The sequence below is a fragment of the Bidens hawaiensis genome, unplaced genomic scaffold (genome assembly GCF_021521415.1).
Source record: "Bidens hawaiensis isolate Kalapana, Puna unplaced genomic scaffold, B.hawaiensis_p1.1 tig00027364_1, whole genome shotgun sequence".
NCBI classification, from domain to species: Eukaryota; Viridiplantae; Streptophyta; class Magnoliopsida; order Asterales; family Asteraceae; genus Bidens; species Bidens hawaiensis.
Window position 1 is genome coordinate 173,046 of NW_027505096.1, and position 15,908 is coordinate 188,953.

The 15,908-nt window shown below is 34.3% G+C and overlaps 1 protein-coding gene across 1 annotated transcript; it reads left to right on the forward strand.

The window, feature by feature from the left end:
* The first annotated feature begins 13,159 nt into the window (after window positions 1-13,159).
* On the forward strand, window positions 13,160-13,990 carry LOC143610672 (EG45-like domain containing protein). The gene is made up of 3 exons (XM_077085081.1): window positions 13,160-13,364; window positions 13,452-13,728; window positions 13,834-13,990. Exons 1-3 carry the CDS (start codon window positions 13,256-13,258, stop codon window positions 13,838-13,840), a joined length of 393 nt encoding a protein of 130 aa, XP_076941196.1. The 5' UTR covers window positions 13,160-13,255; the 3' UTR covers window positions 13,841-13,990.
* Window positions 13,991-15,908: the final 1,918 nt, after the last annotated feature.

Here is a 15,908-nt window from a genome sequence, read left to right on the forward strand (position 1 = left end):
CGCGGCACCGACAACGTCCGGGTTTTACCGACTCACTGACACAAAACAGGGAACTGTAATGCTCGGGTTTACTGACCGAAGAAACGTTGTTTTAAATATATTGATTTCTTATTTGTTAATTTGACAAAAAAAAAATTTTTGGATTTTATCGATTGGGTTTTACCAACTTGGTTATACCATAATTGAAACTGATCGAATTCGCATCGACTTTGCATTACGGGTTTTCCAATGCACGGGTTTTACCGATCTACCCCCCAACACCGAGGATCGCAATGTTTGTGTTTTACCGATAGAATAAACATCGTTTTAAATATTTTGTTTTTTATATATTAATTTGACGGATTTATTTTTTGTGGTTTTAACGGTAGGATTTCATCAACGTTGTTTATACCATAACGACCATAACCGATACTGATCGAATTTGCGTTGACATGCCATTATAACACTTGAGTTTTACAACCAACTGCCCCGGTGCATTGCGCCGGGTAAAATTCTAGTTAATAATAAATGTTGATCATTTACCATTCCATTCCCTGAAAGAATGAATGAAAAAATACATTTTACTAAGGAATTACAAACGTTAATATGGAAGGAATTCACTACGTGAATATTGGTTTTTGGCCACACACATGGTCTGGGCGGTTTGCCACACCTCGGTCTAAATGTCTGGCTAAAGGTCACTTTCGTCACAAATTTGTTATTCGTGTGACTAAAAACGCACCTGTTACAACTAAAAACACTCCTATTAGAACCTTTAGCTACATAAATTAGATTTTTGTGACAAAAAATCACACCTGCTGGAACCTTTAGCCACACTTTTTCAATTTGTGACAAAAAACACAGTTGTTCGAAACCGTTAGCCACACTTTCATAAAAAAATGTGACTTTTACTAGCCACACTTAGTAAATTATGGCCAAATATGATCTACGCTCACTGTAGTTTGATAACGATGTGGTTAAAAACTAATACATATGGCCACACTTACGGGTATATGTGACCATAGAGTATTGTTTGTTAGCCACTTATAAATTTTATGTGTGGCTAAAAGTTAACAGTGACAGCAAACAAAACGTGTGACCGTTAGTAGTTACTGGCCACACTTTAATTGTTTCATATGTGGCTAAAAGCTTATACATATGGTCACACATATGGTTTTATGTGACCATAAAGCATTATTTTATAACCACTTATAAATTTTTATGTATGGCTAAAAGCTAATAGTTGCATTAAAACAAAAGTGTGACTACTGATAATTAATAGCCACATTCTAATTCTTTTGTGTGACCAACCAGACATCCACCCTTCAGTAACCAATCTGAACCTTAATCCATCACCTGCTGCTAATACTTTCATCACTCATTAACATCGATTGAAGCTCATCTTGGTTAGGTAGGTGATTTATACTTTAATTTTGAGAAATTTGGGTGTTCGATGGTTTGAATGTAAGCAATTAGGTCTTGGTTTAATCGATTATTATTCGTTCTAATTTAAACAATCTTGATACAAGTTGCAAGTGACGTTTTTGGATCTTTACTTTTTATCATTGTTGGATTTATATTTTCTGACGGGGGTTTTTAACATGATTAATTAGAACCCTAGTGATTTCATAAACATGTTAGGGTTTGAGTTTTGTTGATAACAGTTGGATGACAGATTCGTTCTCATTTATTAATTGGTCTGTAACTTTCTGTTAAACGATGATTATTGATCGATTGTTGATTTTAGAATATAGTATTCTGAGTCTAGTTTCCAAAAAGGTAAATTTTGTAATTTTCGGATGAGTGTTGAATACATTTTATGATTTTACAAAAACATATGTCAAAGCTTATTCGGGGAGTTATATTCTGGTCCATTTTTCGGACACCATAACTCCCTAATGACAAACCCAAACAGGTTGGTTCCACTTCTAGAACTTAGTATTATGAGTTTAAAAGATAACCCAATTGGTCTTACACAATTTGGTTTAATGAGTTGATAGAACCATTAAACTAGTTTTTTTTGCTCAATCTGCTGAACTGTTAGTACCTATCTATAATGGTTGAATTATTGTGAGTTTTCTATGCTTGAGAAAAATATAATAAACATTTTTTGAGAAACCTGATTCATATATAATATTGTTGTAAATTTTGTAGAATTTATCCTTAATCTTTTCCTTGTGAATAAAATCAGTTTGTACATGCCAGAATCTGTCTCGTGATAAGTTAAGTTGTATGATGAATATTTGGTTGCTTTGCCATGATATGATGTGTGGATACATGTTAGGACTTTCGGTACTGCTGACATTACTTATTATCACCAACGATTCTTCGGGTGAAGTTTGTGTTTGTGTGTGAGTCCATACGTGGGTCTTAGATTCGTGTGTTGTTGAACAAACTCTCATAACTTAAAACACTTGTACTAGGTAACAATTAGCGAGTCAAATGCATTCATTTGGTTTTGAGAAAACTCTGTTACACGCGACACCAGGTTTCGGATTGAAAACACGGACGTACTTGCATACTGGTTTTTAAAACACTAAACGTTTGCCTATACTTGTTTTCTGGATTGAAAACACAAAACATTTTGAAGTATTGGTTATGTAACCTGCTGAAACGGGCAAAAATGAGCTGAACTGTTGATTTTTTATTGCTGAATTGCTGCAAAACTGGTCAAAACACGTTGAAACGATCTGTTAAGTGCTTAAATGAGCTGGTAAGTGCTGAACCGAGCTGCTCAGTACTGAAACGGACTAAAAATTCGCTGAAACGAGCTGTTTAACATGATGTTTGCTGTAAAAACGAGTTGTTACATGCTGAAACGAACTAAAAACTTGCTTAAACGAGCTGTTTAACATGCTGTTTGCTGTTAAAACGAGCTGTTAAGTGCTGACACGGACTGAAAAATCGCTGAAACGAGCTGTTTAGCATGTTGTTTGCTGTAAAAATGAGTTGTTAAGTGCTGAAACGAACTGGACTGGAACATGAACTTTAATGATAAAACTAAAACATTTCCTCTGTTGTCCTTATTCAAAAAAAAGACCCGAACCTGTTTTGACCTGTTTTGACCTGTTTCGACCTTGACTCATTTTGATCCGGACCCGTTATGACCCGAACCTTTTGACCCTGACCCGTTCCGACCCGAACCATAACAACCTTTTTTTAGTTGACCCGTTCCAACCCTGACACGTTTCAACCCTAACCCGTTCTGACCCATAACCCGTTTCGACCCAACCCAACCCATTTGCCACCGCTATGTCTAATGTATATCGACGGGTTAGGAGAGTTGTACCTCTTAAGACACAATTTAAAATTATATGCATAATGGGCCATTAGAGATTTCAAGGCCCAATATGGCCCATTAAGACATGTATGACTTGTTTTTGTCTATTATGGTCTAATATGACTCCCTATAAGACGATATAACCCTTAAATATTTAATGTTACATATCACATGCCATAATAGGCCACTAAGAGATTACAAGCACTAATATGGCCCATTAAAGCGACTATGACATGAAAAAGGCTATAATGGGCCACTAACACCAACAAGGCCCAATAAAACCTATTGATGAAAGTATCACATGTTATCGGTCATTAACATCTAACTATGACTAATGACATTCCAATACAACCTTCTTAGAGCAACTATGATGTGATAAAGGCTATAATGGGCCACAAACACCAGTTAAGGTCCAATAAGGCCCATTGATGAAAGTATGACATATTATTGGGCGTTAACCAAACTATGACTCACTAAACTCATATTCAACCCTTTTAGAGAAACTATGATATGATAGAGACTACAATGGGTCACTAACAACAATCAAGGCCCAAGACGGCCCATTAATGCAAAGTATGACATGCTACTGGGCGTTAACACCAACTATGAGTCACTACACTCCTATACAACCTATTAAATTAACTATGACATGATATAGATATATTGGGCCATTAACAACAATCAAGGCCCAATATGTTCCATTAATAAAAGTATAACATGTTATTGGCCGTTGACACATGACTATGGCTCCCTACACTCATATACGACCTCTTTGTAGCGACTATGACATGATAGGTGATATCATGGGCCACTAATACCAATCAACGCCATTTGATGAGACCAACTATGACTCACTACACTCCTATGCAACCTGTTAATGTAACTATGACATGATAGAGACCATGCTGGCCATTAACAACAATCAAGGTCCAATAAGGCCCATTGATGAAAGTATGACATATTATTGGGCGTAACCAAACTATGACTCACTAAACTCATATTCAACCCTTTTAGAGCAACTATGATATGATAGAGACTACAATGGGTCACTAACAACAATCAAGGCCCAAAACGGCCCATTTATGCAAAGTATGACGGCCAACTATGACTTACTACACTCCTATACAACCTGTTAATGTAACTATGACATTATAGAGACGATATTAGCCATTAACAAAAATCAAGGACCAATATGGCCCATAAATAAAAGTATGACATGTTATCGGGCGTTGACACATGCCTATGGCTCACTACACTCATATACAACCCTCTTGTAGCAATGGGGACATGATAGATGCTATAATGACCACTAATACCAATCAAGGCCCATCGATGAATGTATAACATGTTGGGTCATTGACACAAATCAAGGCCAAATAAGGCCTATTGACGAAAGTATGGTGTGTTTCAGGCGTTAACACCTAATCATGACTAATGACACTCCTATACAACTCTTTTAGAGAAACTGTGACATGATAGATGCTATAATGGGACACTAACACCAATCAAGAACTAGTATGACCCACTAATGAAAGTATGGTTTATTGGGAGTTAACACTGATTACTACACTCTTATACAACTCTTTTAGAGCAACCATAAATATCACTTGTATTTATTTTCTATGTTTTTATATTTAAAATACAATTTCTTATATTATTTAAGGTTTAATTAGTTGTTATATATATATATATATATATATATATATATATATATATACACTAACAACTCTTTATTTTATTTATTAAAAATAAATTAAATTCATATTTAATTCATATTAATTTCACTTCCCTCAAAATTTCAAATTAAATTCACCCCCCCTCTTTTCTTCAAAAAATTTTGAATTACCCTCCCATTCTTAAATTTAAATTTGACCACATATTTAACCTACCTTTTTTTCTTTCTCTTCATTCCTTCTTATTATTCTTCTTATTCATCTCTTTATACCCACCATAATCCTCAATCATTAATTCTCTAACTCACTCGATTCTTAACCAAATCCTTTGATTCCGGGCTCTATTCTAATTATTTGTGCGAGAGGAATTCACGTGAGGTGTCGGTTTCCATCAATTCTATCTCGATTTTTGCCGGATTCGTGTTGAGTGTGAAGAACCCTAAGAACCAAGTTTGGTGATTTTCAATTTTAAGTGTTATTTCTTGTAATTGAAGCTTAGTACATCTTCTTTCATCGCTAAAAAGGTATGTATTTCACTTGTTTGATGACAACAGTTTTCTGACAGATTTGTTTTCGTTTATTTATTGGTATGTAACTTGATGTTAAACAATGATTACTGAACGATTTTTTATTCTAGGATATAGCACTATCAGTCTAGTTTCCAGAAAGGTAAAGTTTGTAATTTTTGGACACGTTTTGAATAGTTTTTATGATTTAACAAAAACACTGGTCAAAGCTGATTTGGGGAGTTATATTTTGGCCTGTCTTTCTGACACCATAACTCCTTAATGACAAAACCAAACGGGTTGTTTCCAGTTCTGAAAGTTAGTATTATGATTGGTCTTGCACAATTTAGATTAATGAGTTGATAACAAGTGTTTGTTATGCAATCTGCTGAACTGTTGGTACATATCTGTAATAGTTGAATTATTGTAAGTTTTGTATGTATGAGAAAAATATAATAAAATTTTTTTGAGAAACCTAGTTCATATATTCTACTATGGTAAATTTTGTAGAATTTATACTTAATCTTTTCTTAGTGAATAAAATCAGTTTGTACATGCTATAATCTGTCTCATGAACTAAGTGATCATAAGTTAAGTTGTATGATGAATGTTTCGTTGATTTGCCATGATACGATGTGTGAATACATGTTAGGACTTTTTAGTACAGTTGACATTGATTATTATCACCAACGAGTCGTCGATTCAAGTTTTTGTTTGTGTATACATTATGTCTAATGTGATTGTGCGTGATAGTCGTCGTGCTTTGAGGTTTCGCCTCACATTAACCCTCTACTAGTTATGATGCTAATATTTTAACAATTTTATGTTCAAAAACTTAGAGCCGAAATGAAAAAAGATGAAAGGAAGCTAAGAAACGAGTTGGAAGAACGAGTGAAATGAATGGAATAAATGGAAAAAGAACTTAAGGAAAATGAAGAAAGGAGGCAAAAACAATTTGATGAGTTTATGAGAAAGTTTGAGGTCGGTAGTAATTAGTAGTAGTTTCAAATATTTTGAATTCATAACTTATTAGTGAAGGTTTGTTAATGTAAACTTGTTTTGAATTTATGTTATTGTGTTTGTTAAACTTATGAAATAGCCATATTTATCTATGTGTGACCAAAAATATCATAATAGCCACACTTTATATTACAAAAGCATTATGTGTGACAAACGGTAAGACAATGGCCACACCACAAACTACAAAAGAGTGTTTGACTGGCAAGTTCACATTTTTAGCCACATTGAAAATAACCTCCAGTGTCTATATGATATGATTAGCCACACAATACCTCACTATGTGTGACGAAAAGTTTGACAGTAGCCACATTTTAAATTACGAAAAGCATTATGTGTGACAAACGGTAAGACAATAGCCACACTATAATCTACAAAGGAGTGTATGAGTGGCAAGTAAACATTTTTAGCCATTTTTATTGTAATATCCAGTGTCTATATAATATAATTAGCCACACTATTATTAAATTTAAGTGGCCATTGCTTTGCTATATCCACACGGTATAGGTCACAATGCACGCTTAAAACAACCCTATTGGCCACATTATTATAAAATTCATGTGGCTGAAACATTAATTCATGTTGCTCTATACGTGCAATGGTCACTCATAGTAAATAGTCATGTGGTCATTTTCTACCGTTTAGCCACACTTATTGGAGAGGCTTCTTGATGGCCAGCAACTAATGCATGTACCATTTAGCCACACTTATTACCACATAAGGCCACTAAAAACTATGTGTGGCCATATCATACCTACAATATCGCGACCTTTGGTCACATATGACCTGAACCAAATGTGTGTGGCTAAAGGCCTGTGGCCACACTTTTTCGTGTGACCAAAGGTCAATTTTCACGTAGTGATTGCATTCCTTAAGAATAATCCATTCCACTGATAAATGACAACCAAAATTGTATGATTCCATTCAATTGGAATGATCCATTCTATTCCGCCTATCATTACTTCATACCAAACACTATCTAAATATTTCTTTATACACAAATTTATACTTTTATTTGTAACTTTACTTTCTGTATCAAAATTTAATAGTTTCACATTTCTTCTGCTTTTAACTTAAGATAATGCAATACATAACTGACTATAAGCTAAAATAAATTGTCTAAAAAACAAGCCAACCATCTATCATGATTGACGTTAGCTTTTATTAATCTTCATTTCAAAACAAAAATAAATTAATTATTTTATATAAAGGTGTAGGATTTTCATAAATTATAGTGTGAGATCCCATTTTACTTCTTGATATGATTTCAACTTCTATAACACAATTATCATATTGTTTTTACATATGTAGTTTAGTTTCATTGCGTAGACCAATTTTCTAGTTAATATTTTAAGCAATATCACTTCAACATCGGTTTTTATGACTAACCTTTGACTTGCCAAATTTAGATTTTGAGGTCATCTAAAACATCAGGAAACTAATACTTTCTTGTAACATATCATTTTATGTCTGATAGATACCATCTGAAGAATGGTAATATTTTCATCTCCCTGAAACATGGATAGCAAACGTTTGTTAATATCCTGAATGGTCTCATTTTTTGGTGCAAGTACAACTCGTTCACTAAAGAAATCTTTATTGTTGAAATCATGAATAATATAAGGATATACAAAGTCAATTTGTCATCGGATTAACATTGTGTTAATGTCTAACATTTTTATTCAAAAGGTAAGTTGTCTTATCCACCTAAAATACCAAACATTAGTATAGTGTTTATATTTTTGTGAATTTTTAAGATGATGAACTTAACATAAATGATGAGTTTATTAAATAATCAATAAAAAAGAAGTTGTAAATGGTTACTTTTTAAACCAACATGTGGATCGAGACTCATTCTAATAATAAATTGTTTTATCTGAACCATGTTTAATATTTTAACCAGTTAAAGAAACCCACTCGTTTAAATTCACATAAACAATGAGAATACATCAATAGTGAATTTGTCTTTTAATGGTTTAAAAGAAAAAAAATTGTAATTTACTTAACAATCATATATCTATTTAATAAGTTAAAAGTTTATTGAAATTTTAAATTTAAATTAATCTTGTATTTTCATCTAATTCTTATAAAAATTTTAATATTTATTAACTAATATAATAGATTTAAAACGATAATTTTTGCAATAATTATTTAAAATCAACATGAAAATTGGTTATTTATAAAAAATATAATATTAATAACTAATAGAATATATTTATATAAAACAAAATAGCATATTTATGATAGTATTTAATATTTTAAATCTGGAAAAAGTTATTAAAGAGAGAAAATGAAAGATTAAAAAGAAAAAATGAAATAAGAAAGAGAAAAAATTTTAATATGAAAGAGAGGAGAGAAAAATTTGGTAAGGAACACTTAAATGATAATATGTTACATTAAAAAGTTTTATTTATTATATAGTATAGATATGTTTTTGCTGTTGTTTTCTTTCAGTCCTGAAATCAGTGTTAATAACATGTCTTTTTTTTTTTTTTTTTTTTTTGTTGTAACAGCTCTCATATGGTCTTGCTTTCATGCCTTCTTCATTTTGTTTCAAGGTGATTGGCGCCCACTCTCCTTGAGGTATGTGTTCATTCTTTTTTTTTTTTGTTCATGTTTATTTATCTTTTCTTTTGTTTGCTTATATTAGGTGTAGGAGTTATGATGTTCAAGTGTTTTGGTTAGTGTAGCATAACCTTCACTTAATTAGGTTTCCTTAGTTTAGTATCGTTGATTTCTGTTAGTTTGTGTCTCGTAACTTTTGAAATTAACTGACACGTGAAATTAAACATATATTGTTACTGCTTTTAAGACGAGAAATTAAAGACATATATGTTGTATTTGATTTTATGGAGTAAGACCTGCATCTTGTCAAAGCTAATAATGACTTCACACCAGAAGATCATACAGTTTTTCTTTATATAATGTGATCATTTGTTTAGTTATGTATTTGTAGATGCTGATTTTGAATTATTTCTTTTGAAGCAAATGTTTATCCCAGAGATCTAAAACCCAAAAATATGTTGATTGCAAATTGAAGATATTTGACTTTGGTCTTACAAGGGTTGCATTTTATGATAGACATACTTCAAAATTTTACGTGAGATTTACCTTTTTGCCCCTTTATTTATGGACATTGATCGAGCTGTAAGGTTCATTTACCATTTACAGTGAGTGAAAGTGTATCATTTACTATTTATTTACCTATAGAACTCTATTTATGGCTCTTGACATTTTATTTATTGTGTTTGGGTTACAGAGAACGCAATCCTTTGTAGTAGCACATGTGTTCATTGCAAAGCCGAAAGACGAAGGACTACAACAGTTGTGCTTTGTTATTTGGTAACTTCCGTTATATTTGAATAAACATTTTGCAGGATGAATACAAGCATGGGACCCTGGTTTCATAATTGGAATATGTGGCCTAGACAACCTAGAGTGCTATTGGCAACATCTTAATGGAATGCCATGTTAGAATTAAACACACACACGAACTGAACACGACACGAAAGCAATAAACGACACGAGGATTTAACGTGGTTCGGTCTAAACTGACCTACGTCTACAGGTGGCAACTAGGTATATCTTTATTGAGTGACAACGATTACAAGTACACGACATCAAATATATAGAGATACACTTAGGGTTTGTATCTTATTAAACAAGAAATCCAAACCGGGCCGGGCGTGCTTTTTGGACTTCAAATAATAAACCGGGCCTACACCGAAAAGGCCTACGAAACCCAACAAACTCCCACTCGGAGGCCTTGAGTACTCTCGTCTGCACTCCTGATTGTACTTCTGTAATCCGAACATTAACCATCTTCTAGTTGCCACTGCCTTCTCATCAATTAACCTGAAGGCCCGTTGAAGCTCCCCGGAGCTCCAACATGTCAGTCACGGCTAAAACTGCCCCTGACCCGTTCTCTGTCCCTACCGGCTCCCACTGAAACAAACTACCGGATCCTGAGATATCTTGAGAACAAACACTCTCCATATTCAGCAAGTAATTCACTGGAGATACTTTTACAGCTGGAATACTGGTTTTCTTAATCCACTGTCGACCTGGAACTGTAACTGAAACACGACATGTGCTCCCACTGTCACGATGTCCTCTGACTGATTTAACCTTCCTAGCTCGTTCATCCTGAATCTTCACTCTGGCTATGGGTTTGTTACTTGCAAAATGAACCTTCTTCTGCCCACGAGATTCTGTGAACCAGACTTTGTCTTTCACCAAAACTGGATCCACTCCTTTCGGTGACATATCGACCATATACAACGAACCGATTTTCTTGCCACGAGCAACCACGAGATTCCCTTTGACTACCTTCCACTGCCCATTCCCGAACTTAACATCGTAACCCTGGTCATCCAACTGCTCAACTGAAATCAAACTTTTCTTCAAACTTGGAATAACCCTGACATCTTTCAAAGTCCAAGAAGTACCGGCTGAAGTTATCAAATCAACATCTCCCATACCCGTAACCTCTAGAATATCATCGTTCGCAAGTCGAACCTTTCCAAAATCCCCAAACTTTAGATTCTTTATCGTTTCACTACAGTGAGTGGCATGAAACGATGCACCAGAATCCATCACCCAAGCATCAACGTTATCCTCAACACTAAGAACGTAAAACTCATCCTCTGGGCATTCTTCTGCAGTGTTGACTTCTGTAACGTTCACCTCTTTCTTACCATTCGGACACTGATTCCTGAAGTGTCCCTTCTCTTTACAACCCCAGCATTCAATATTATTACGAGTCCTAGACTGACTCCTCTTCCTACTCCCACTGCCTCGTTGTTTTCCCCTACCTCTACCTTCTGTGACTAATATATCACTTGATGATCCACCTGAATTTCTGCGTCTTGAATCTTCTCCAAGAATCAAATCCCGAATCCCATCAAAAGTAATCTTTGTAGACGAACTACAAACCGCAGTCACTGTTTGCGACCAACTGTCGGGCAAAGAGGATAACAACAAAAGACCATGAACTTCATCATCAAACTTAATGCCGACTGACACTAAGCGGGAGAGGTCCGAATTAAGATTATTGATATGCGTTGTAACTGACCCACCATCTTTCATTCGAGTTGTCACTAGCTCTCTGATAAGATAGACCTTATTCGCTGCCGAAGGCTTCTCATACATGATGGATAGTGCGTCCATCATACCACGGGCCGTGGTTTCTTTCATGACGTTAAATGCCACATCTTCTTGACAACGACAATGTAATACAAGCCCTAGCTTTCTTGTACAGTGGTGGTTATACGGTGGTTAATAACTTTCAAACATAACCCAATTACAACGCTTTAATCGGCGACGGCTGGGTAACGAAACCCTAATCACTAACCTGCAGATGACGACAGCGAGCGGAAGCAACAGAACCAAGGTGGTGGTTGCGAGATTGCAGCGAAACCCTAAAACAGATCTGGTGCGATGGCGTAACAGGCGGCTGAACCGGTTCAACTCTTCGTGTGATCCCGAACCTAAGCTCTGATACCACTTGTTAGAATTAAACACACACACAAACTGAACACGACACGAAAGCAATAAACGACACGAGGATTTAACGTGGTTCGGTCTAAACTGACATACGTCCACGGGTGGCAACTAGGTATATCTTTATTAAGTGGTAACGATTACAAGTACACGACATCAAATATATAGAGATACACTTAGGGTTTGTATCTTATTAAACAAGAAATCCAAACCGGGCCGGGCGTGCCCTTTGGACTTCAAATAATAAACCGGGCCTACACCGAAAAGGCCTACGAAACCCAACATGTCAGTCCATCATAGAGTTTCTTTTACAAGCATTGGTTTTAATTTTGTATACTATTTCTATTAAAGATAGCATGGATGCGCGTATTAACTGATTTGGGATTCTTTTTTTTTTTGGATCAAATGGGCCAAAAAGTATAGTCAATATTACACACAAGAAGAAGACGTCAAAGGGGTTTAAAGTTCTCAATTTGTTATAGCAAGTAAAGTAGCAAACCTTTTTTTAGTCAAAAATGTAATTTTGACTTAAAAAGTCAAGAGACATATATTTTGGTTCTAATATATTTTGTTATGAATTATTAGGTGATGACACATGAAAGAACAATCAAGCAAATGTCTTGTTCTCTTTCAAGGCCAAAATCATGGCGTCTATAGTTGCAAAGTATCTCTAACCCTACTTAATAAAGAAAAACATTTCTCATTTCAAGCACTAGACCCGCCGTGGGTCGGTTTACTAGTTTAATATCAAAATTGAATAAATGAAAGTACGGGGACTTAGGAAATCATGTGTTTCTACTTTTTTTTTAAGGTTAAATATTTTTTGGAACCACAAAAATTTTATATAAACGATCTGGTCTAGTAAGAAACTTGGCAATACGAGAGAGTTATAAACCGACCCAAGAGAACAGAATCGTTACCGTCATTTCTAACTGTAGCTCGCACCTATTGAGCATCGGTTAAAAGAATATTATATTTTCCGTTATCAACTCTTCTCCACATCTTTACGTAACCGAGTTAAAGAAAACTAGACTCGAATTTTCCGTCTATGATCCTTGTATAATTCAATGTTTCTAGAACATTGTATTCCACATTTAGTAAGGGAATGGTAGATATATGGTGTATTCGTTATCCACTTAATTCTTTGACTAGGTGTATCATTTGTATTTTGTTGACTAGCTAGATACATGAACATTGTTGCACATACGTTTTCTGCTATAAAAGGATAGTTCTCATCACCAAAGAAAGTAAAAAGTCTTCACAAACCAAATTTAAGGTCTTTAAAATATACACTCCAAATGGGTTCGACACAGCAGGCTCTTATCTTGATCGCTATGGTCGCATCTCTCGTATCTGCTGCTCATGCCATTTCAGGCCAGGCAACCTTCTACACCCCTCCCTACGTTCGTAAGTATACAAAGATTAACTAAAAACGACGAAAGTTAACTTGCGCATCAACATGTTTTGATTTTTTTTATTGTGGTATGTATGTAGCTTCATCATGTTTTGGTTTCGAAGATCGTGGTGTTATGATTCTAGCAGCAAACGGTGGTTTGTTTAACAACAAAGCCGCGTGTGGGACTAGGTACCGTGTTACTTGCACCAGTGGTACCAACGCAGGTGTTGCACAGCCTTGCACCGGAAATAGCGTTGATGTCACAGTTGTAGATCTTTGTCCCGGATGTGGTGGAAATCAAGTTGATCTTTCCCAAGAGGCATTCACGGTGATTGCTAATCCGGATGCTGGGAGAATCAATATTGAATATAACCAGTAATTATTCACAAAACCCAAATTTCTTACCTCAAACATAAACAGTTTTTGTTGAAGTTTACACTAAATTTTTTATTCTTTGTGATTTTTTGATTATATTTTCAGGATCTAATCAAAAAGTAATATGCATGCAAGAAGCCAATAATAAACTCTGTATATGAGTTTTCTTCAGAATAAACGAGAATCTAGCTAGGGTATTGCAATCATGCTTGTATGCATCTAGAATGCAATATATCATTCCTCGAATAAAAAGTACTATTTTTAAGGTGTTCATATTTCTAAATTCATTATAATTGTGAACATTAAACATGAAATAAAAAACTTATAACTGTTAGCTAATGATGAGGAACATAATCTTACTTAAGTGGATTCATGTTCAAATCGGTACCAGGTAAAATATGAGTAAAAAGTTGGATTAAATACCATTAAACTTACAATTAAATTCACCATTCTATATATTGTTTCACGCAAGAAAGTGTCATTTGGAGGATTAAATGTTGTTGCTGGTGGTGTTGCTGCTTATCTTTTATTTTGTTATTATTTGTATTATTATTTCTATAATCATAATAATACTAGTACAGAGTAGTACTACAATTAAAAAGATTACAATTACTAGTATTACTGCTATTAGGTCATAAGGTATACTCTAATCCCAACATAGGTTATAATGACATAACACTTTAAAGATGGATTAAACCACTTTCCAGTTGTGTTAAATTTGTTAAAAATGGGTCTTGGATTATGTTTTTAACGTGTTAAAAGACAAAGAACAATATATTAAATTAACAATTAATATGGGTGAGATAAAGTTAAAAGGATTAAACTATTTCTTTTGGTAAGATGGAATGAAAGAGAAAAAATTGAGTGACGTTGTGTTTATATAAAGTTAAGATAATTAGAATATACCCAATGAATTTAGCATTGTTATTAGAAGTAACAATATTATCAGAATGACTATTAAAGGTATCACTATTTTTGGTAACCCTATTAAAAGTGTAACAATTTTTTAATATTATTATTATAACTATATTTATATTATTATTATTATTATCATTATTACTATTATTACCATTGTTATGGATACTGTTGATGTTACTATCTCTAACATCGAGCCTACCATAAGGCCAAACGTAGTGGGCGAGGGTTGGGGGCGAAATGGGGCGAGGAAGGGCTAGAACACCGCCCCCGGGCGATAATTGGGCGAAAAGGGGCGGGGCGGGGTTTACTTGTCGCCGATTGTAGAAGAAAATAATAATATTATATTAATATGACCGTTTGACAACGGTCAAATGTTTAAAAAGAAAATAATAATTTAAACAATATATATATATACATATATATATATAAACATACACCTTCTTCTCCATTTTATATCCATTTCATACACAATTCATATCCAAATTCTTCAAAAAATTGCAAAATGAATCCTACAAACAACCCGAACCAACCGACACTCGTGGAACTCGCCGCTACCATGAGAGAAATCATCAAAAAACAAAAAAAGTGTGTCGAGGAACTCAACGATGCCATGAAAGAAACCAACAAACAACATGAAAAGATTGCCCAAATGTTGGAATTGCGAGAAATGAGTGAAGAATACGAATCTCTCAAAGCGGCCGGGTTACACGAAGAGGCCGCATTATTGCAACGACAACGAATTGAAAAACTGCGAGAATATTATGGATATTAGTATTTTATTTAGTTATGTTTTTTAGTATTTTTAGTTATGTATTTTTTTTATTTTAATGCATTATTAGTTATGTTTTTTAATTTTTTGTATTTTTTTAAATTTTAATGCATTTTTATTTAATTATTTAAATAAATTGGTTTTTATTTGTTTAGTTTAGTTATAAAAAGAAAATAATAAAAAAGATATTGTGGGCCCAACTTGTAGCCTCTACACCATTACACCCCAAAAACAAATTCTCACCCCTTGCTGACTGGGCGTCACGTGTTACAATTCGTCCCCAGTTGTAGCCCCTGCACTACACATGGCCTAAGAAACATTATTAGATGCTTCATCCAACATGTTGAAGAATTTGTTTTTGGTTGCTGAGAATGAACTTGATATCCGAAACCTAACATCCCTTATTGCGATGGCATGTACCAACCGTAACACAAGAAGTTCAAATATTTATTTCTTCCTACCCAAGTGTAATTTCCTAGCTAGGGTATCACCG

Excerpts from the sequence above, each read along its gene's own strand:
- LOC143610672 (XM_077085081.1), top strand. The coding sequence starts at position 13,256 with ATGGGTTCGACACAGCAGGCTCTTATCTTGATCGCTATGGTCGCATCT. Across the intron at positions 13,365-13,451 it reads CTACACCCCTCCCTACGTTC|CTTCATCATGTTTTGGTTTC; the intron begins GTAAGTATACAA and ends GTATGTATGTAG.